At 48.0% G+C, this 20,510-nt stretch overlaps 1 protein-coding gene across 23 annotated transcripts in view; it reads right to left on the bottom strand.

The window, feature by feature from the left end:
* Dysf (dysferlin) overlaps positions 1–20,510 on the bottom strand; it is a 183,464-nt gene that overhangs the window by 112,895 nt on the left and 50,059 nt on the right. For all 23 annotated transcript variants that reach the window (XM_051203114.1, XM_051203124.1, XM_051203126.1 and 20 more), the window contains 11 exons: positions 20,216–20,427; positions 18,719–18,847; positions 18,265–18,327; positions 17,671–17,721; positions 14,748–14,778; positions 13,983–14,098; positions 11,881–12,007; positions 10,872–10,975; positions 4,765–4,833; positions 4,592–4,635; positions 641–723 (listed from right to left, as the gene is read on the bottom strand). In XM_051203114.1, coding sequence (XP_051059071.1) covers positions 641–723; positions 4,592–4,635; positions 4,765–4,833; positions 10,872–10,975; positions 11,881–12,007; positions 13,983–14,098; positions 14,748–14,778; positions 17,671–17,721; positions 18,265–18,327; positions 18,719–18,847; positions 20,216–20,427 — 1,029 coding nt within the window. The remainder of the gene's footprint in view (positions 1–640; positions 724–4,591; positions 4,636–4,764; positions 4,834–10,871; positions 10,976–11,880; positions 12,008–13,982; positions 14,099–14,747; positions 14,779–17,670; positions 17,722–18,264; positions 18,328–18,718; positions 18,848–20,215; positions 20,428–20,510) is intronic.

Below are 20,510 nucleotides of genomic sequence, written 5' to 3'. Positions count from 1 at the left end.
CTTAGTCTAATATTGCCAAGAGACAAAAAGCAATGATCAAAGGACTCATGTTAATGTATATAGATATGTATCATGTTTGTGTGTGTGCATGCACATGTGTGTGGCATGTGTGTTTTTCAGAAAGCTCAGGATGTGGTTCTTGCCTGCAGTGATGAACTGGATTGTCTCGTGTGTGTGTGTGTGTGTGTGTGTGTGTGTGTGTGTGTGTGTGTGTGTGTGCATGTGTGTGACATGTGTGTGTTTCCAGGAAGCTCAGGATATGGTTCTTGCCTGCAGTGATGAACTGAAGGGTGTCTATAGATGAATGTCACTCTTCTTTCAGATCACTAGTTAATTATTTACAAATTGATAACGGGTTACAGTAGACCAACAGAATCCATTGAAAAATAAGAATTACTGGGCACTGATGGCCAGAGTAGAACCTGGCAGGTAGTGCTCCATGCAGGACTGAGGAACTCTTTGGACTATCCAGTGAGTACCCTCCACTCAGAGTGTAGCACCCTAAACGTCTGTAAGTGAGTTATCACTGGGAAATGGATTGCAGAGGCCTTACAATCTCCCTTAGCCTGCAGGCTCCCAAATTTAGAGGTGTAAGAGAGAGTGAGGAGGGACCGGCAAGCAGAGAGCAGGTGGGACATACCTTCTATTTCTCCTCCAGGGGCAGAGATTTTCGACATACCCAAGTAGGTGGTGGCCACAGTGTCATTGTGAGTGAGGCGGTCCCTAGAGCAAGGATGGAAAGAAGGCATGGACTTAGGCAGAGGCAGCACTCAGCCCACTTAAGAAGTAAGTGACCTTGGTAACAGATTGCTAGGGGTCCAGTCTTCTACTGAGGCCTGGGAGCCCCAGGAGGAAAAGACTAGAAGAGAAACTTTCTCAAGACACCTTGAGAGCCATCTTGTTCATCTTGACAGCCTTGTATTCCGGCCCAGGTTGGCAGGGGAGGCCAGAGGCAGGCAGCATAAGAGGCAGGAGGCTGCTAGGGAAGAGCAGTTCCCAGGCCCAAAAGGCTGGATATCCAAGAAATGCCAAGATCCAAGAAGCCATCTCTGAGGCCATGGCAGGCACTAGTGCTGGTGTTACAGTGCCTTGTGTAGAGTCTCTAGCTGTGACAGCCATGTCCCAAAGTAGCATCACAGCTGCGCAGAGACCAAGTACAGTTTAATACCCTGTGAAATGAGTAAACAGGTGCAGAGGCATACAGGCCCTTCCCTCGTCAGCCAGGGAAGGAGGAGCAGAGCCAGGACTGTCACCCCAGTTCCCACTCAGGTGTCATGTTCCTTGGCACAGTTAGGAAGTCCCCTTTCCTACCTTCTTAGAGAAAGACTTCTCCCATCCCAGCCAGTGCAGGGGCCTGTGGGTAGACTCTCCAGGAAAAGGAACCTGCTAGCCCACAGCATCCTGTGAAGATCCTGCCTCTAAAACCCACACCTGCCTCCTGGATAATAATGAATGGTGATAACTGATGATGGCTCCATACCCCCTATGTGACTACTATCTGAACCTCAGCACCCATGTAAAAAGCCAGGTGTGGTGTATGGCTGAGAGAATTCCAAGGCTCACTGGCCAGCCGGTCTGGTCTAAATCACAAATTGCAGGGTTAATGAGAGGCCTGATCTCAAAAACTAAAGCAGAGAAAAATTGAGGATTTGACATCTGGCCTACATCTGGCATACACATATGCATGGGCATGTATGTGCACGCACATACACTCAATCCATCAATCAATTTCTTAGCTCTCAGGATCCCCTCACCAGCTCTAGCAGGTATATTCTAATGAGTCCCAGCTTCAGGTTATCAGAGGACTGGTGAGATGGCTCAGCAAGTAAAGGCACTTGCCTTGAAAACCAAGAGACCTGAGTTTTATCCCTGGGAACCAAATACAGGTGAAAGAAGACAATGGACTCCACAAAGTTGTCCTCTGGCCTCCACATGCCTGCCATTGCATGCATGCCCACATACACCTCTCTCTCTCTCTCTCTCTCTCTCTCTCTCTCTCTCTCTCACACACACACACACACACACACACACACACACACACACACACACACACACACACACTACACAAATAACATCTCAGAGACCAAGAGACCAAGCTCTGAGGCAAAATACTTATGGTGTGGAATCCGAGCCCTGACCACCCCGATCTGTTCCTTCCTCTGGAAGGTGAACCTGAACTTATCCGCCTGATTGTTTGACCTCAGAGCATGAATGGCCATGTCAGGAGATGTCTTTGTGTGAGAAGAGAAGGCTCCAGCCTTCCAGGGGAGAGGTCATGGGTGCTGAACAACTTTCTATTCAAGGGTCAGATCCATAGTGCCAGCCTGGGTTTTCTGGTACACTTCTAACCCTCTTCTTGGTTTTCTTGGGTTTCTTTCCCCATCGTGAGCACTGTAGCCATGGCACATTTGTCCCCCTCCATTTCCAAAGGCACCAAAGGCATGCTGATTTCCTTTTCCTCTTAACCCTTCCCCCATGAGATGCCCAGTCTCTATGCCCTTCCTTCCCCTTTAGGTTTCCCAGAAAGGGGATCGAGATTTGGCTTTTGAGGCCTCCCTCTGACAAGAGCTACATGAGAGAGAATGAGTGGCCTGGCAGCCCAGATCTGGATCATGGTTCCTGGTACACTGTCATGAGAGAACTTCCCAGAGGTGGCAGCATCAATGCCTGATGGTGCATGTGTCTCTCTTGGCTTCTTGCCCTGACAGGAAACTAACCCAGAACCTCAAAGACACTAAGAAAATGGATGTGTTTTCAAACATCGTTAAGTCCATCCCTTAAAGAAGATGGGGTTTCTGGCTTATGGCCTTTCTAAATAGGGAGGAGAATAAGACTGGTTTTTGTTTCTACGGAGGGGTCTTCTGTTGGAGGTTTTTGAAAGGGTGTGCTGTATTTTTGATGTCTGTGTGTGTTTGCCTGAATAATTTACATGCACCACATGAGTGTAGCTGCCCACAAAGCCAAAAAACAAAACAAACAAACAAAAACTGGAGTTACAGACAGTCATGAGTTGCACATTGTGGGTGCTGGGAACCGAACCCCAACTCTCTACAAGAACAGTACGCACTCTTAACCATTGAGCAATCTCTCAAAACCTGAGGAATCTGTTTTTTAATGAAAAGGGAATTTTTAAAGACTGGAACAAAAGATAAAGTTACAGAGCCACATAGACTGCATCATATTTCTAAGACTCAGGTGACAGCAGTTCATCTGTGTGTTCTGGGAAGAAAGGCTTTCTGGATAGAAACTTCCAGCAGTGGCATATTTTCTGGCCTAGAGCTGGGTTTTGGGGCTAAGGGCTTGCTTTTGGAAAACAACAAGTCTCAAAATAGACTCACAATAAAAGTGCCACTTCAACCCAAGCCAGAGATGCAGCCACCAGATTCCGTAATGTGTTTGGATTGTACAGTATGCTGATAGCTTTGACACAGCTCCAAGGGAGCCAGGCCAGGCACAGCCACAATCCATGGGCCAACCGCACCCACACGCATCCACACAGATGCATGCAGGCACACACATGCACACCGGGCCGTCCCAGTCAACACAGCACAGTCACTGCCAGCTGACATGCAGAGATGGCTCTGGGATCGCAAAGTGTACCTTTCCACCAAACCGCTTCCCCTTCCCCGAGGCTTGTACCAGCCGTGGCGGACCTCAGGGCCTCTCCCTGCCCCCTGCCCACACTCCTTTCCCTCTAATTCTCTCAATCTGCTTTCTTTAGGCCTGGGGAACTGGCACGCACTTTAATGGCTCTGCGGCCTGGGGTTTTTCCCCTGGTCTCTCATTATCCTCCTAGTTGGGGGTGCCATGGGCATGCAACTAAAGGAGAATGGCCAGGGAGCCACATGACCAGGACTTCTGGGGGCAGAGAAAGGACAGCTTGCTCTTTGTGGAAAGCCTAGGGTTCTGGAGCTCGTGGTGTGTGGGTCCTGATGTCCCCTCAAGTGTAAGAGAGGTCGCCTCCTTGCTGCTACTGTGAGAGACAGCAAGGTCAGAAGGATAAAAGCTCCAGCTCTGGCTGGGATGGATATGCATCAGGTCTCAGTGACGTCTGCACTATCACCTGGACAGGTCATTTGGTTTTCCTTCCCTGTGCCTTCCTCTGTGAAGTAGGACCATGCCATCTTGTCAGGGCTCAGATAAACTCATGCATGTGGAAAGTGCTCACCGGACAGTCCTTGCCTACAAGCTGGTGATCAACAAGTGCTAAGATTCTAAGACACCCACAGACTACTGTTCTGACCTGTTCAACACTCACAATGATGACCCCTATCCAGTGAATATAACCCACACCCCCAACTTGGGGGCTTGTCTTCCATCCCACAGGGACAGAGCAGCTGGTTTGGTTTCTGATGACTTGTCAAAGCAACTCCTGAGGAAGCTCCCAGAGGTGGGCTCCTCACCACCTCCTGCTGTGGTCTCCTTATCTTCAGTCAGTGCCACATCCAAGCTCCTGGTTGTCCCATAACTGCCCACAGCCCTCATAGCCTAACTTGACATGGTCATCCTCTTACACAGCAGCAGCCCAGGTACATGAAAATGACAGACTCAAGGAGCCCTGGAGACAATCTCTCAAGGACCCAGCACTCACCAGTCCATGACACGAATCCTCATGTTTTCACACATAGAGGGAAACTGAGGAAGGAAAGGAAGCTAGATGAGAACAGAGTTTTAGAAGAACGCAATCCCCTCACTGAGCAGAAGCCAACAATGCCAGCGGTATTGAGGAGCCAAGACGCACTGAGCCCAGTAAGGGCCACTCACCATCGCTGGCAATGTGATGTTCTGGTTCCACTGAGGGTTGGCCGTCTTCTCCAGGATCTTGCTGCAGAGCTAGGAGTCACAGAGAATTGGGGTATGAGACTCCATGTGTAGTATGAGCTTTGTGGTGATCATACAACCCAGAAGCCATTCTCTGACACACTAGCTGCTCCTATACCTGGTCCTGAGACCCTTGATCTCGGGGCCTTTTGTGGCAGGCTCTGCTGCAAGGAGGTCTGTACAGACAAGGCTCACAGGAAGATAAGACCTAGATGGGGGGGGGGGTGGCTGGTACAAATGCCACAGCCTCATTGCCCTAAATCTGCAGCTCTGGCTGGACACACCCCTGCCCCCACCCCTCATTAAGTCCAGGTACCCAGGCCTACACAACAGCACCTAAGAGAGAAACAGAATTCAGTGGAGACACAAACTCCATACACCACTGGGGAGGTACATGGTGGTAGACCACTCACCCAACATGAAGAAGACCCTACATTCAATTCCCAATGGGAAAAAAGGAAGGAAGGAAAGAAGGAAGGAAGGAAGGAAACCTTGAAGCCACAGCCTGCCTCAGACAAATGCTACCTGAAGCACTAGGCTTGTTACAAACAAGAAACATATCAAGAATGGAAAGTGTTTCTAGCCAGGGGCTCCATGGATATCATGGCCCATGATATCCCAGGGCAGTCTGCACACACACAGGGGAAAGAAGGAAAGACTCGGTTTTGAGGGCTGGGGAGATGTCTCAGTGAGTAAAATCCTTGGCACAAAAGCACAAACACTCAAGTTCTGTGCCCAGAACCATGTAAAAGCCAGGCATGCTAGCACACACTTGTCATGACAGCTCTTGGGAGGCAGAGACAGGCGAATCCCTAGGGCTCCCTGCTTAGGCAGTCTAACCAGTTCCAGAGACAGTGAGAAACTGTGTCTCAAAAAATATGATGAAAGGCTGGGGGTGATGGCAGCACACGCCTTTAATCCCAGCATTTGGGAGGCAGAGGCAAGTAGATCTCTGTGAGTTCAGGGACAGCCTGGTCTACAGAGCAAGTTCTGGGACAGCCAAAGCTACATAATAGAGAAACCCTATCTCAAAAACATAAAGTAAGGTTGAGAGTTATTGAGGATAACACCAACATACACACATTAACATGACACACAGCACACACACACAAAAACAAACAAGCTTGAAAAAGAAGCCTTAAGAGACTCAGTGGTTTGGGAAGGCAAAAGAGTCCACCCTAACAATAGTGAACAGACTTCTCCTATAGGTCTATCACATGCTAAGCAAGAATTTTATTGAAGTGCATTATCTCATTTTGAATTGGATCCAGGACTTGGGTCCCCTGAGGTGAACCCATCTATCCAGTTCCAGCCCCTATTCTCAGTTCCCTTCCTCCCTGTAGATAGAGCCCAGCCAAAGGCTTCCAGGGCAGGACAGAAGAGGGTGTTAGCAGAGTAAAGAGAGGGATGGGGAAAGCAGCAGGTAAAGAAGGACTGACATTTGCAAGGACACAGCCACCATTGTTTGGGAGCATGTGAAGGCACTGGACCAGAAGTAGGACAGAGAGTTTCTACTCCTACTCCAGACCTATAAATGCCTCTGCAAGGAAACCACACTCTTGATTTTGCTAGCCGCAGGAAATGAAATAGTTTGACTCTCATTGGGAGGGAGCCAGCTAGGGGATACCAAACTAACTCATTTTTACCTGCCAGTCCTTCTTCCAGACATTCTCTATAGAAATACCTGTGTGATCAGAGTGACATTGTCTACTGTAGCATGGCTAGAGCTAGAAGGCATCTGGAACAAGCCAGGTAGCCACAATAGAGAGTGAGCTAAAGAAAGTATGGTCTATCCACAGTGAAGTACTGTGTAGCTTCAAAATAGAGGAGAACCTTTGTGTTCAGAAATGAAACAAGCATTGTTTCTACTTTATAGCACAAAGTAGAAATGTAAGGAGGGAGCAGTGAGCACAATGTGCAGATACTTAGACTGGAAGCTAAAAACTGAGAACCCATGGTCATGTTTGCTGATACATACATTAGGGAACCAAAAAGTGCCGAAAGAAACCCACTTGCAAGGGAAAAAAGGAGAGGACTATTGAATGGGGACCAGAGCAGAGGGAGAAGATGGGTGGGTGGGTGGATGGATGGATGGATGATAGAGAGATTAGATAGATAGATAGATAGATAGATAGATAGATAGATAGACAGACAGACAGACAGACACTGGCCAATCATATATAGTAGATGCATGCAGTATCTAATCAAAAGTAAATATAAATTTAGCCTCTACCAAGAAAGTTCATGACCTCTGACTTAATAATTCTGGTTCTAGAAACTTTCCTATGGAAAAGCAGAACATGGACAAAGATTTCTGTATGCTGACAGAGTTATTTATTAGAAAGAAAAAGCTGAAATCGCATCCATACATACAAAAGATAAACATTGTTGTGAATTATTCATCAAATCGTGTGGGAAGCTGGGCTGTGTATTAACCTGAGGAAATGCTAAATGATACAAGCTGTATTAAACTGCTCACATAGAACTGGTTCTTGCTACTCACAGCATCTGCAAAGTCACGACGAACAATGAATCAGGGCTACCGAGTCATCATCTAAAGGAAATGGGTGGGGCTGTTACCGCTCATCCATCATATTTTCCTCTAAGATCCTCACACCGCCTTCCTCTTCACAGCTCTGCAGCAGTAGCCCTGGTTTAACACACCAGGCTCACCAGCCACAGCACACCTGAATTAAGCTCACAAAGAACTGGTTTATTCATTTTCACACTTGGGGAGTAGAAAGCCTACACTCTGAAGTCACTGAAACAGGAGAACCCAACAAAAGACAGAAATCACCCTCTCTCCCCAAACCTGGCATTGAATAGATCAAGAAAAGGCCTCATATATAACACGAGATGACATGGCTGAGTGCAACCCCGCCCTTCAAACAGTTTCCAGTCACGGAACTAGGAAGGGGAAAGTGAGAACAGACCAAGCAAGGTTTGCCTCAGGCACATGGACACTTTTTATCTGTTTTTTGTTTTGTTTTTTTTTCCACATTACAATATATGGGTTTCATTCTTGGATCCAGGAAAAATGTCTAAAGCATCTGTCCTGTCCTCTTGCCTTGCCCCATATACAATACACACACACACACACACACACACACACACACACACACACACCATCCCCTTCAGTAACTATGTAGTTGGAAACATCTTGGATAACAGTGCCACCAAGTGACCATAAGCAAAACTGCAGAAACATTCAGGCACCCGCAAAGCCCTAGAGTTTGCAAGTAGATGTAAAGAGGAAAAACTAAAAATAAAAGCATAGAGCCCGAGTCAGGAAGGGAGATGGTAAGAATGGGGTGAGAGTGGGGGAGACTAGGATGAGGGTCATGAGGTCAGGGCTCCCAGCAAAACACTCTAGAAAAATCAGAGAGCATCAGAAACTGAGAGTCCATAATGATCATGGGTGCTGGTGGAGGCTGGGATGCAGTACACTCAGTTTGGGCTCCAAGGCAAGTAGGCAACCTAAAGTAAAGATGATGGTATGACGGTGCTGCTACTGAAACATGCTAGAACCATGGGGGAGGGGAAGCTTCCTGGCTGGCATGATCTTTCCCGACTATCAATGGATAAGTCAAATCCTCAGCCTTGGAGCACTAGAGTCCAGGAAAACTTTGTTTCCCTCCTTCCTTCATGCATCCTGACACTGGGGAAGCCAGCCCTGAAGCAGCACACACAAACCTTAACCAAGCCCTGCTGGGGCTAGCAAGGATCTGCAGAGAACATTGCCACCTCAGAGGTATCAAGCAAGCAAGCTAAGTAACTGGGCCCATGACACTTTTCCTAAGTCCCTGGGAGTCAAGAGCTGAGGCTTGAACAGCCAACAGGACAGTGGCAGGGTGACACTCTAGCCCAGTTAGCAAAGTGTTTGCTTAGCACACATGAGACCCTGGGTTCAGTCCTTAGCACCACAGAAACCTAGAACTCCAGGGATGGAGGCAGGAGGATCAAAAGTTCAGTCATCCTCATCCAACGCAAGTTCTAGGCCAGTCAAAGTCAACCTCAAGGAAACTTCTCTTCGCAACAGATGGAATCCATTACAGAAATCACAACCAATCAAATGCAGAGTTGTGGAGTCCAGGCCCAACTGAGGCATCTACAACACAGCTTCCAGGGCTCCAGGATCATTGCAGAAAAAAAGGGGGTGGAAAGATTATAAGATTATAAGATGGGGATTTTACTGTGAGATTGTGTCTCCTAGGAATGTCAGAAGCTACACCCATGAAATCTTGCCAATGTGACTGTCTAAACATGACTGAATAAGCGTGACACCAATGGGCATGCTAACATGGAAAGGGGAAAGCCCATGAGGCCTCAACCCTAGACAGAGAACTACAGGCAACTAAGGAGTGCCGGGATAGGGATAGTCTTCCCCAGGAAAGAGCATAGTGATTGGTTATCCAAGATAGAGGCCAAGAATTTGAAAGAGGGTGGTTTGTGGGAGGTTTTGGAGTAGGGAAAAACAAAAAGGAGAGATGATATAATTATACCAAAATCTCAAAAAATTGTATTTTTTAAGTCTGAAGAGAACTGAGGAGATGGTTCAGAGGGAAAGAGGGATCCCTGAACAATTGTAAGAACCTGAGTTCAAATACCCAGCACCCATGTCAAAAGCTAGGCTTGGCTGCAAACATCTGTAACACTATAAAGGACAGAAACAGGAGGATCACAGCTCAACAGCCGATAGCCTGGCTCCAGTTTCAGTAAGAGATCCTGTGTCATGAGTAGAAAGTGACAGAGCAGGACACACAATATCCTCCTTCAGCTTTTGTGCATGTTTAAGGGCAGGTAACACACACACACACACACACACACACACACACACACACACACATTCATTCTTTCATACATATTCAAAAAATAAATTTTAAAAGTTTTACATTTAACAGAGAGCTAGAAATGAAAAACTGGGCACTGGGTAATCCTAAGCAGTGACTTATTCAAGCAGAGGTCAGTGAACACTCAGTGCATTGGATCAGAAGGTACTGGGACACTGACCATCCTCAGGGAATCAAGATGTTACCCCAAGAGTAGCTGTCAATTGCAAAGAGGGGCGTTTACTTTTATAAGGGTTATATCAGAAGGTAAAGGATGAGACACTTGGCATTGTGGCTCCTTGTCATGTTGTAATACAATGTAGGGAACATAGCCCATGGTAAGCTCCAGGCAAAACTCTTTGACTGTAAGCAGCCACCTAAACTGCCAGGAAATACAGGAGCCAGAAGAGTAAGGAAATGCCAGAGGAAACAACCAGAAAGTTCCAGAATTTGGACAAATGACCTAGGTTCTTTTATGATGGAGAATGGCAGTGAAGAGATGGCAGTGGCCTGGGAGACACCGTGGGTAGGAAGGACTGACCCTCGGTGCATGTTTGAGGTTGAAAGCTACACTGGCATTTTGGATGTAAAAGAGGAAAGAGAGGGGGGCAGAGACTGGCCCACATACTGCACCTTGAATGGTGGCACCCTTACAATGGAGGCCCCTATGAGAAAGGCACCTGGGAGGAAATTATTCAAAAGGGTCACAGAGGCAGGAGGAAGTCTGGTTGGGAAGAAAAGAATCAGAGCACACGCATGTCTGTGTAAAAAGTTGGGGACCAAGAAGGTGACTGAGAGAATAGACATGTGACTTGATAGTCTGGTAAACTTTGTTCCATCCTCAGAACAAAGCTAATCCCACAAAGATATCTGATCTCTCTCTGTCTCCCTCTCTCCCTCTCTCCCTCCCTCCCTCTCTCTCTCTCTCTCTCTCTCTCTCTCTCTCTCTCTCTCTCTCACACACACACACACACACACACACACACACATACCCACACACACACACACACACACACACACACACACACACCATGGCATGCCTTCCCAAACAAACACAGATCATACACTCAAACAATGTTTTACAGGTCAGAAAGATGGCTTAGCAGATAAATGTGCTTGGCACCAAGCCTGACAAACTGAGCTCTGTTCCTGAGAAAGAAGAGAACCAGTTCCCATAGGTTATCCTCTAACCCACCCACCCCCCAAATGCCTGCTCCTCACCATTTTTCCAGCAAAGCTGACTTCCACAAAGGGATCCACCAAGTTCTTCTTGTTACTGTCAAAGCCAAAGATCTGTTTGACGTTGTCCATCACAGCATCGTCCACTGGAGAAGAAACACACCTGTCACTGCTCACCCATGACTCCTCTACACAAGTCACTACCTGTCTGCTGTCTCCCTCCAGAATCAACTGTCTTGTGTCATACCCATCTCTGTCCACCTGCTAAGTCCTCCAGCCCACACTGTCCCACATCACTTCCTTCATTGCTAGCCTCCAGCCCCTTTCAGACCCAACTATCCCCATGTCTCCAGGCAGTATCAGGACCACCAAAGTCCTGACACTGAGCTTCAGAGCCTGCCTACATGTAATAACTGCCTGTGGTGCTGATTCAAGCAAGTATCACACTGCTAAGAGCAATATAAAATCTGGAAAAGGATGGAAATACTCCAGCTGTCTGATGGCATTTCCTTAATACCACGACCACAATGATCCACCCATAGGCCGATCTTGCTTTAAAGAGAAAACAAAAGGGGTCCAGTGTGTAGTCTAAGTCTTCCCACTTCCATAAGACCTCCAGACCAGGCAAGGGAAAGCTGGAGTAGAGCCACCAGGCCGTTACCGCTCTCAAGGTTCCTGCAGCTACCCAAGCCCGCCTGCATGTACTGCTTTCCTTTACAACCCAATTGCTCTGCTGCAGGTGGCGCTCATTGTTGAGTGCAAACACGGGGCTCTGGGTTCAAACCTAAGAGCTCTATTGGGGGAGTGGGGAAGCAAATAAAGGCTTGTATCATCAGCCAGACAGTAAAAGGCAAGTATCACTGGCAACACTAACAGACCCTACAGGAGGAAGCCAGGTCAAAGGGAGGAAGGGTTAGTCCCTGGGGACAGAAGCACTGAGAGGGCCCAGGCCTCTCCTTTCCCCAGGAAGTGAACTGTGGCCCAGGGTCTATGCTTTAAACAGCCAGGCAGGAGCCTCTTAGGGACCTCCAGAAGAGGGCACCACACTCACTCTGCGGTAAATCTTCAGCCCGGAAGAGCTTCAGGCAGAAATGGGCTCCACGAAGGGCCACACCGGTGGGCCTAAGCAGGTTGCCTTCAATGTCTTCCTTGTCTTCAGAAGGGTCTTTCCTGTCCAGCTACAAAGAAAACACACAGGATTCCTCACCAGCCCCCTGGGTGCCATGACCTCCCATGAAAGGTGCATTCTGAACTTGGTCACCTGCTGTCTCTTGGTCCTTCAATTGACTTAGCTCTCAACACAGCATAGGGACCAAGGCACACACACACACTCCCTAGCTGCATGGAGGACCATCTTCAACAATACGATTGCAACTGGCACATGGCAGGCATCCAAGCCAACCAACCTGACAGAGTCCCCTGGCCCACATTCCCTGCCCCTACCCCAGTTAAGAAATTGCAGAGGTCTAAGCTACATGCTCCACCTTTAGGGACCTGTGTTCACTCACACAAGTATTATCCCAGTGACTGCAGAATCAGCATGGCGCTGCAGGTGAGGCACCCCAGTTAAGGTGGAGTGAGGCTCTGCTCCACAGAGCTCTCTGCTTGCAGAAAGAACATGCCTCAATGTAAAGAAGGCACTGATACTGCATAATGATAAACATCGTGTCCAACACCACAAGAATGCACAAGATATCTAGTGGCTTCTTGGGGCAAGTAGGTAGTAGAAGGAGAGGAGAAAATGAGGTCAGCCTGGTCCAGCAGCCTACTCCTTAGCAAGCTATCTGTGGCCTGTTACTGACTCAGCCTGTCCCCCATGTTGAACCCACGTCAGCATCTGCAGCAAAACATTTGATCAGGAGCAAGTGCCAATGAAGGAGACACTCTTCACCGTTACTCTTCTCAAGTCAGAAGAGAACCTTCACCTCCTCCAGTTCCATGTGTCTGGCTGGAGGGAATGAGAAAGAGGGCCTTCTGGAAAGGGAGGACTGGGTGTGATTCCAGGGACAGAGAAAGAAGTTGGAGCAGAGAAGAGAGAAGAGAGGAAGGAGGGTGATGAAGAAGGGATGGCTGAACAGGGTGGAAGAGAGACACACACCCACTGACAATGAAGGACAGAGTGGGATGGCCCGGGCTCCTCTGTAATGTGAGTGTACTTCTCTTTATCTCTGATTCCGTGAGTGATTCCGGACTAGCCCAAGTATTCTACCTCCAGCTGTGTAACCTTCCAGAGACTGAACTGCCATCCTCTCACCTCTCCTCACCCCTCCTCCCTCCCTCCCTTCCTCGTCTCAGGGCACTGTGACTGCTTCACCCCTACCCCTCACCACTCCTGAGCTGCCCACCTCCAAACCCCTGCATAATCCACATGCCTCCTCTTGGGTTGTAGCTACAGAGACTTTTGACAAAAATGGCCCAGCCACACAGCCTTTACCCTAACATGGTATTCTATGTGTACTAAAAGATTCTGTTGTTTGTGAGGAAGGCCAGACTGTGCAGCCTCAGCTGGTGAGGGAGCCTGAGGCAGAAGGCTCACAAGTTCAAAGCCTGGGCTACATGGCAAATTAAGGCCAGCCTGGACAACTTAGTGAGGCCACATCTCAAAATAAAAGGTAAAAAGAGGGTTGGGATATACCTCAGTGATAGAGTACTAGTCAATATGTGCACAGGGTTAGGTTCACTCCCCAGAAACACCAAAGACAAAAAACAAAACAAAACAAAACCCTTTCTGTTTAAGTCTAACTACTTCCTCATTTGTCCTCCATAAAGATTTGAGCCTCTTCTCAAATGTGTAAGACATTGACACTGACATTCACCAACTCAAACCTTTCTTTCTTCAAACTGCCTCTCACTTCAGCCTCACTGACAGGTCAAGACGATCACAACATCTCCCCAGGCAGAAAGTCAGGCCACAACTGAACATCAAAAGAGCAACTGGGCTTTTACCAAAAGAAAACTAGATATGCATGCCCTTTGAAAAGGATGTGTAACGCTAAATAATAATAGCTCTCTCCAAGCAGCAGAATTTTAAGTGGTTTGCTTGTTGCTTATGTTTTCTGCAACATGCAGTTCTCATGGTCACCATGTACCCCTTTCAGAGAAGGAAAGGCTGAGCCAGGGTGCTGGACTAGGTGCTGTGAAGAGAGTACTCACAGGAGCTTCATCTCCAGGCCCTAGCACACACAAGCTGGCTTTGAGGTATCCTCTGGCCCCTGCAGAGAAGTCATCAGGGTCGGAGAGCAGCAGCCACTTGCGGAGATAAGCGTGTCCTGCAGGAGATAAAGGAAGGAGGGGTCTACAGCCAGACAGGAGCTTAGGGTGGAGTGTTTAGAGTGAGACAGAAGACCTGACAGGAAAAGGGGCCAGGCTTCACACCCCAAGGATATGTGAAGCCAAAAGCTCTCCATAGAATGCCCTCATTCCTTAGCAGGGCCAGATTTCCTAGAGTATGGAACAGTGGCAATCATGACACCATCCATGACTACTGATATTAGATAACAAGAGTCTCAGAGACTTTTTAAAATCTAAAATCAAAAATTACTTTGGACATTTGTGTGCCAGGGAAGAGAAGCATTACCAGAAACTTCTACAAGGGGTGGTAAAAGCCAAACGCAGGCCTATTTTTCCATTTCCTTGGTAAATCACCAGACAATCAAGGAAAAAGCATAAAGTGACTCTGAAGGGGCACAGGCTCTGCTATCCTGGCCACAACCTTCTGAGATAATTGCCCCTTAAAAAGCTATTTGATGATCCTCCTGAAAGCATGCATTACATGGAAGAGAAATCCTTGCCTTCCCTTCCAAGTGCAGACCCCACCTCTGAGTTCTAAAGCACCAGAAAGGAAAAAGGAGTCCCCCCCAAGCTGCCCCCAAGCAGCTCCAGGACCAGAATGTCTTGACCAAGGCAAGAAGAACTCACGGGGTTCTCTGTACACAGTGCCCACGTCCATCTGAAACAGAGAGGACACGTAATGAAACAATGGATATTTTTTGACTTCCCAAGTCCCCTCCTCTACTTTGCAGAGGGTCATTTTCTCCACGTGCCTGCTGAATTTTGTGTGTTTCCCCACCCCTGACTTTAAAAAAAAAAAATAAAAAGGCAACCTAACACACACATATATACAAGCAAAGAACAAAGCACAGATCACAAGCAGGCAAAACACCCATATGCAATAAATAAATGTTTAACAGACTAAGAAATCTATCCAAGGAGCTGCCATTTAATGTATTTATTTAAGATTTATTTACTTCATTATATGTGTATGAATGCTTTGCTTGCATGTATGTCTGTGTACCACGTATGTGCCTTATACCTGTGGAGTTCAGAGGTGCCAGGTCCCCTGGAAATGTTATTATGGATGGTTGTGAACTACCATATGGGTGCTGAGAACTAAACCTAGGTCCTCTGCAAGAGCAGCAAGTGCTCTTAACCACAGAGCCATCTCTCCAGCCCCAATTTTTCAGTTCAGAAGATCTGTTAAATCCACGCTGGGGTCCCAGAACTCAGAACTTAGAGATGGACTGTCTATTGTCCATCTCCTGGTCACCAGGAAAAGTAAGCAGGCCAGAGCAGGCTCCTTCTCCTGAGTGCACATGAGAACTCCACTCCACACCCACAGGAAAGATGGGGTCAGGGAGGAGAACACTACAGCATGTGATTGGGGGGCTGCAGGGAAAATTACCCATAGGCACATATATTTGAATACTTGGTCCATAGTTGGTAGAACTGTTAGGGAAGGAATAGGAGGTGTGGCTTTGTTGGAGGAGATGTGTCACTGAAGTTGGTATTTGAGGTTTCAAAAGCACAGGCCATTTCCAGTTATCTCTCTCTCTCTGCCTCATGCGTGTAGAGTGGATATAAGTTCTCAGCTATTGCTCCAACACCATGCCCGCCTGACCACCACCATGCTCCCCACCAGAATGGAATTGTGAGCCCCAAACTAAATGCTTTCTTTTGCAAGTTGAATTGGTCATGGTGTCTTATCACAACAATAAAAAAGTAGCCAAGACACACAAGATAGCCATGGCTATGGGTTGGGTTGCTTCCCTTCTAGGGTTCAGGGACAGAGGAGAACTTAAACGGTGGTTTAATTCCCTATGGTGGAGACAAGGGTAGAGTTCAGTCCTCCTCTTCCTGTCACATGCTGACCTCAGGAAAATGGAAGTGTTAAGCTCTTTGCCATGTATCTTTTCAGAAAGGAAGTTAGCTTGAAGCTATGGGGAACCATTCAAGGACCCAAGCTCCACTTCCAAAAGGTAATTATGAAGGAAGGTCAGAGACATCTAGAAGCCTGACCTCTGAGGGCACCAAGCTCCAGGATATCAAACAACCGGTCTTAGAGGACAAAGTTTTGGGGTTTTTTTCTTCTGAATAAAAACAAACAAACAAAAACTAATCACATAGACGGTCACCCTAATTACCTCAGGAGACTAGGAAGGACTCTGTGCTGGTAGGAGTTCTGCCCCGGGGCAGAAGTGTGGAATATTCCTTTATGCTATGTGAATGTGTGTCACTGTGATTGAATTAATAAAGAAGCTGACTGGCCAACAGCTGGACAGGTAGAGGTTAGATGGGACTGGCAGGGGGGAAAAAAAGAGCCTGAAAAAGAGAAGGGTCTCTCAGAGTTGGGAGAAGGAGGGTCTCAAAGAGTCAGGAGAAGATGTGGAGCAAAGGAGATGAACTTGTCACACTGAGAAAAGGTATCAAACCATGGTAGAGTGTAGATACGAAATAGGGTTAATTTAAAATATAAGAGTTAGCTGGTAACAAACCTGAGCTACTGGCCAAGCATTTATAATTAATATTCCATCCTTTTATAGTCAATGGGGAGCAGCTGCTGAGATACAGAGAAACTCTGCCTACAGTGGGGATGCTGTGATGGGGATGCTGTGATGGGGATGCTTTGATGGGGATTCTGTGATGGGGATGCTGTGATGGGGAGGGGTGCTGTGATGGGATGCTGTGATGGGGATGCTGTGATGGGGAGGGGATGCTGTGATGGGGAGGGGGTGCTGTGATGGGAGAGGATGCTGTGATGGGGGTGCTGTGATGGGGATGCTGTGATGGGAATGCTGTGATGGGGAGGGGGTGCTGTGATGGGGAGGGGGTGCTGTGATGGGAGGGGATGCTGTGATGGGAGAGCATGCTGTGATGGGTGTGCTGTGATGGGGATGCTGTGATGGGGAGGGGATGCTGTGATGGGGAGGGGATGCTGTGATGGGGAGGGGATGCTGTGATGGGGATGCTGTGATGGGGATGCTGTGATGGGAGGGGATGCTGTGATGGGGATGCTGTGATGGGGAGGGGATGCTGTGATGGGAGGGGATGCTGTGATGGGGATGCTGTGATGGGGGTGTTATGTTGAGATGGGGTGCTGTCATGGAAGGGGATACTATGATTGGGTGGGGATGGTATGCTGGGTGGGTGTGCTCTCCAGTCCCTTCCCTGACTGGGAATCTGATGGAAGGGGCACTCCACACTCTTGACTTCCTCTGTCTTCCTAGTTCCAGAGCTTGCATATAACGTACATCCCCTCCTAGCAAACAATCATTCAATAATGAAAGGGAGGCCACACAGGGTGGCTGGTTCCTCTGTGCTTCCAGCACATGGGAGGTTAAGGCAACAGAATCACCATAAGCTTGAGGCATGCCTATACTAGAATAGAATAATCCTGCCTAAAATAAGTAAGTTTTTTTATTTCTCTACCTTTGGCGAAAGATTCTCTGAGTTGGGAGATTTTATGGAGTGTTTAGGGAGATGGGTTGAAACTAGACTCTCCCAGCATAGCCTGCCCCTCAAGGGGAAATGAGAGTTGACTGCTTCCAAGAAAAGGAACAATTACCCGGAACTCGCCAAGGAGGGCATCTGTCCTAAGGGAACGTGAGTCCACTACCTGTAAAGAAAGAGCATCTTCCTGTGAGAGAATGGCTCTGACCAGGTCCCAACCAGACGACAGCAGCCAGTGGCTAGCACCATCTCCATTCCAGAGATGGAGCTAAGCAAGTCCTACTTCACAGAACCCTGTGAGTAGATACTAACATGACCCCCAGCTCACAAATCAAGGAACAAAGGCACGGGGTGATGACAAAGCATGTGCAGAATCACATGGGCACACAGCAGAGGAAGACCCACACATCTAGTGTACAACCCTTCCCAGCAGCACAGGGAAATTGGAGGCCAGAGAACAGATTGAGGAAGCAAGCCAAAAGCCAGGCACTCTGGGCTTCTGACCTGAAGCACCTGGGCATTTTTCTGCCACTGGCAGAGCCTCTGGGAGTCTTTCAATCATTTAGGAGTCAAGCTTCATCCCAACCTCCCTCTCATACACACATGCACAGGCACAATGGCACACATGTCTGTGGATACCATATCACACCATTACAGGTTTTCATGCATACCCAAGCCCATTAAGAGCACTTTGATTGCTGAGACCTACCGTGATGAAGATAGGCTCATCAAACAGTTCCGAGGGAGAGTCAAATATGTTGAAAAAAAGAGTCTGTTGGTCCAGAATGGAAAGAGGGAATATCAGTGTCTCTGACCCTCAGGCTAGGCAGAGGAGGCATGACTACCCACCAATATTCAAGCCCAAGTTGAAGAGACTTAGTGGAGCTCAGTTGACCAGTGCCAAGGTCTGAGGATCTAATAAGCCTGGCTGTCCCATCTCTACTTCATAGGGATTAGCTTTTCAAGGACAAGGATGCGTGGATTGTGGGGGGCAGGACTCTCCAAGTTCTCTGATAATATACACTGGTCTTGGCTCACACACTCAAAGTTGGCACCATCAGAGAACACTCTTGGATACATGCCCTGGTATCTGCTCTATTGAGAATGACCTCTCCACACTCAAGCAGTTATCTATGTCCTGCCTGATGCCTGGGGCCACTCACCTCATTGAAGAGTGGGCTATTTCCCTTCTGGATTCGAGTCCGCTTGGTCTGCCCAGCAGCTGTGACCTTGACCACAGGCTTGATGTTCACCCCAGGCAGCTGACGTCCCTCTATCACTTGGACTCTGATCTGAAAGTCAGGAGAAAGGCTAAGTAAAAGAAAAGGAGAAGGGAGGCCACTTGCTGGTCCCAAGAGTCAGAAACCTCAAGACCAGCTCACTGATGACTTCTGGGAGAACTACCAAAAGCTGCTAGAAAAAGCACTACAAAAACAATCACATTTTCCACCAAGCTCCCCTTGCATCCAGAAAATCCCAGAGCTCCCCATAAGAGCCTCAGGACAGCTCCAAGTATGCCGCCTGCATGAAATCTCCTGGGTCAAGAACAAATCCAGGCAAGCTTTCCCTTAGATCAGACCCTATCTGAGACCCCACTAATACCACTCTATTAGTCATTGTCTTTCTAAATAGGCGACTCTATAGACTGGCCTGGTACTCCATATGTAGCACAGGCTGGCCTCAAACGGGGTGATTTTCCTTCCTCCATTGTTGGACATAACTCCTCAGACTCGGGCAGATGGTTCAGCAGCTCTGAATAGGAACAGAGGTCTACTTTTCTAAGCACCTTGGCTGGGCATGAGGGCCATACAGGCCTAATTCCAGTACTTTGGAAGCAGAGCTGGAGGATTAAGAAGTCAATGTCATCCTTGGCCATACAGTGAGTTAGAAGCCACCCTGAGTAACACCAGACAGACCCCATCTCCAAAAAACCAAAACAAAATCAGGGAGATTGTAGAGGAGAATGAGCAGAAAGTTGTCCTCCAACCTCCACACACAGCTGTGGCACACATATGTGCATACATACAGAAACATGTCACATATGAATATAAATATAATTTTAAAAATTTTTAAACAATAGGCAAAGTGATGACTGTGGGTAAAGCCACCTGTTATAAAGTCTGATGGTATGAGTTTACATCCCAGGGTCCATACAGTGGAAGAAGAGAACCAACTCCCACAAGTGTTCCTCTGACATCTACATCCTCACAGTGGCACTTGTATGATCTACCCAACACACTAAATAAATAAGTAAAAAAATGAATGTCACTGATTTTGGGGAAAGCTCAGGGGACCCTGCTGCTGCTGCTGCTGCTGCTGCTGCTGCTGGAGCTACTGGTGCACACACTTGCTGGAGAGCAGGGAGCTAGCCCTAGGACAAAGGCCAGTTGCCAAAACAAAGGAGAGCTAGGCTAATCTCATTTTTGCTTGCTTGTTTGTTCATCAGACTCCTTAGGACTAGGCAAGACATGCTCTGAGACCCCAAAACACAAACTCCCAATTCAGCTGCCAGCATCTAGGGCAGCCTAGCTTCTTTATGGAAAGCCTCTGGAGCTCCAGCACATCGTCCTGAAGCAAGACAATCAAGTCCGGCACAAGACATCAGTCATTGCTGATGAACTAAAGGAGGAGACAGGACCACAGAGGCCCTGCTCTATCACCTGGAAGTCCTGTGTCTTGTCAGACAGCAGCTTTCTAGGTGGGGCTGAGCTTCTTTTTCTTTTACCCCCTGGGTGGTGGGGAGGAGGATGTGAAGGTAGCTTCTTGGGTGTAGTTGGTCCCCCAGGGCCTGCAGCACCACTCTGATCCAGGAATGGCTCAGCTTCATCTCCAGTCAGCCCCTGGTCCTCAGTGTCTTCCTCCCCTCCTGTGTCTGTAGGGACAAATCCCTCGTGAGCACAGTGTCCCATTGGCCCACCGTGAGGTCTCAGTCCCACAGAGGGAGGACCAAAGAGC

The sequence above is a fragment of the Phodopus roborovskii genome, unplaced genomic scaffold, assembly GCF_943737965.1.
Source record: "Phodopus roborovskii unplaced genomic scaffold, PHOROB, whole genome shotgun sequence".
NCBI lineage: Eukaryota > Metazoa > Chordata > Mammalia > Rodentia > Cricetidae > Phodopus > Phodopus roborovskii.
Note: the sequence above shows the minus strand (reverse complement) of the source record. Positions and strands in the feature narration are given on the sequence as shown.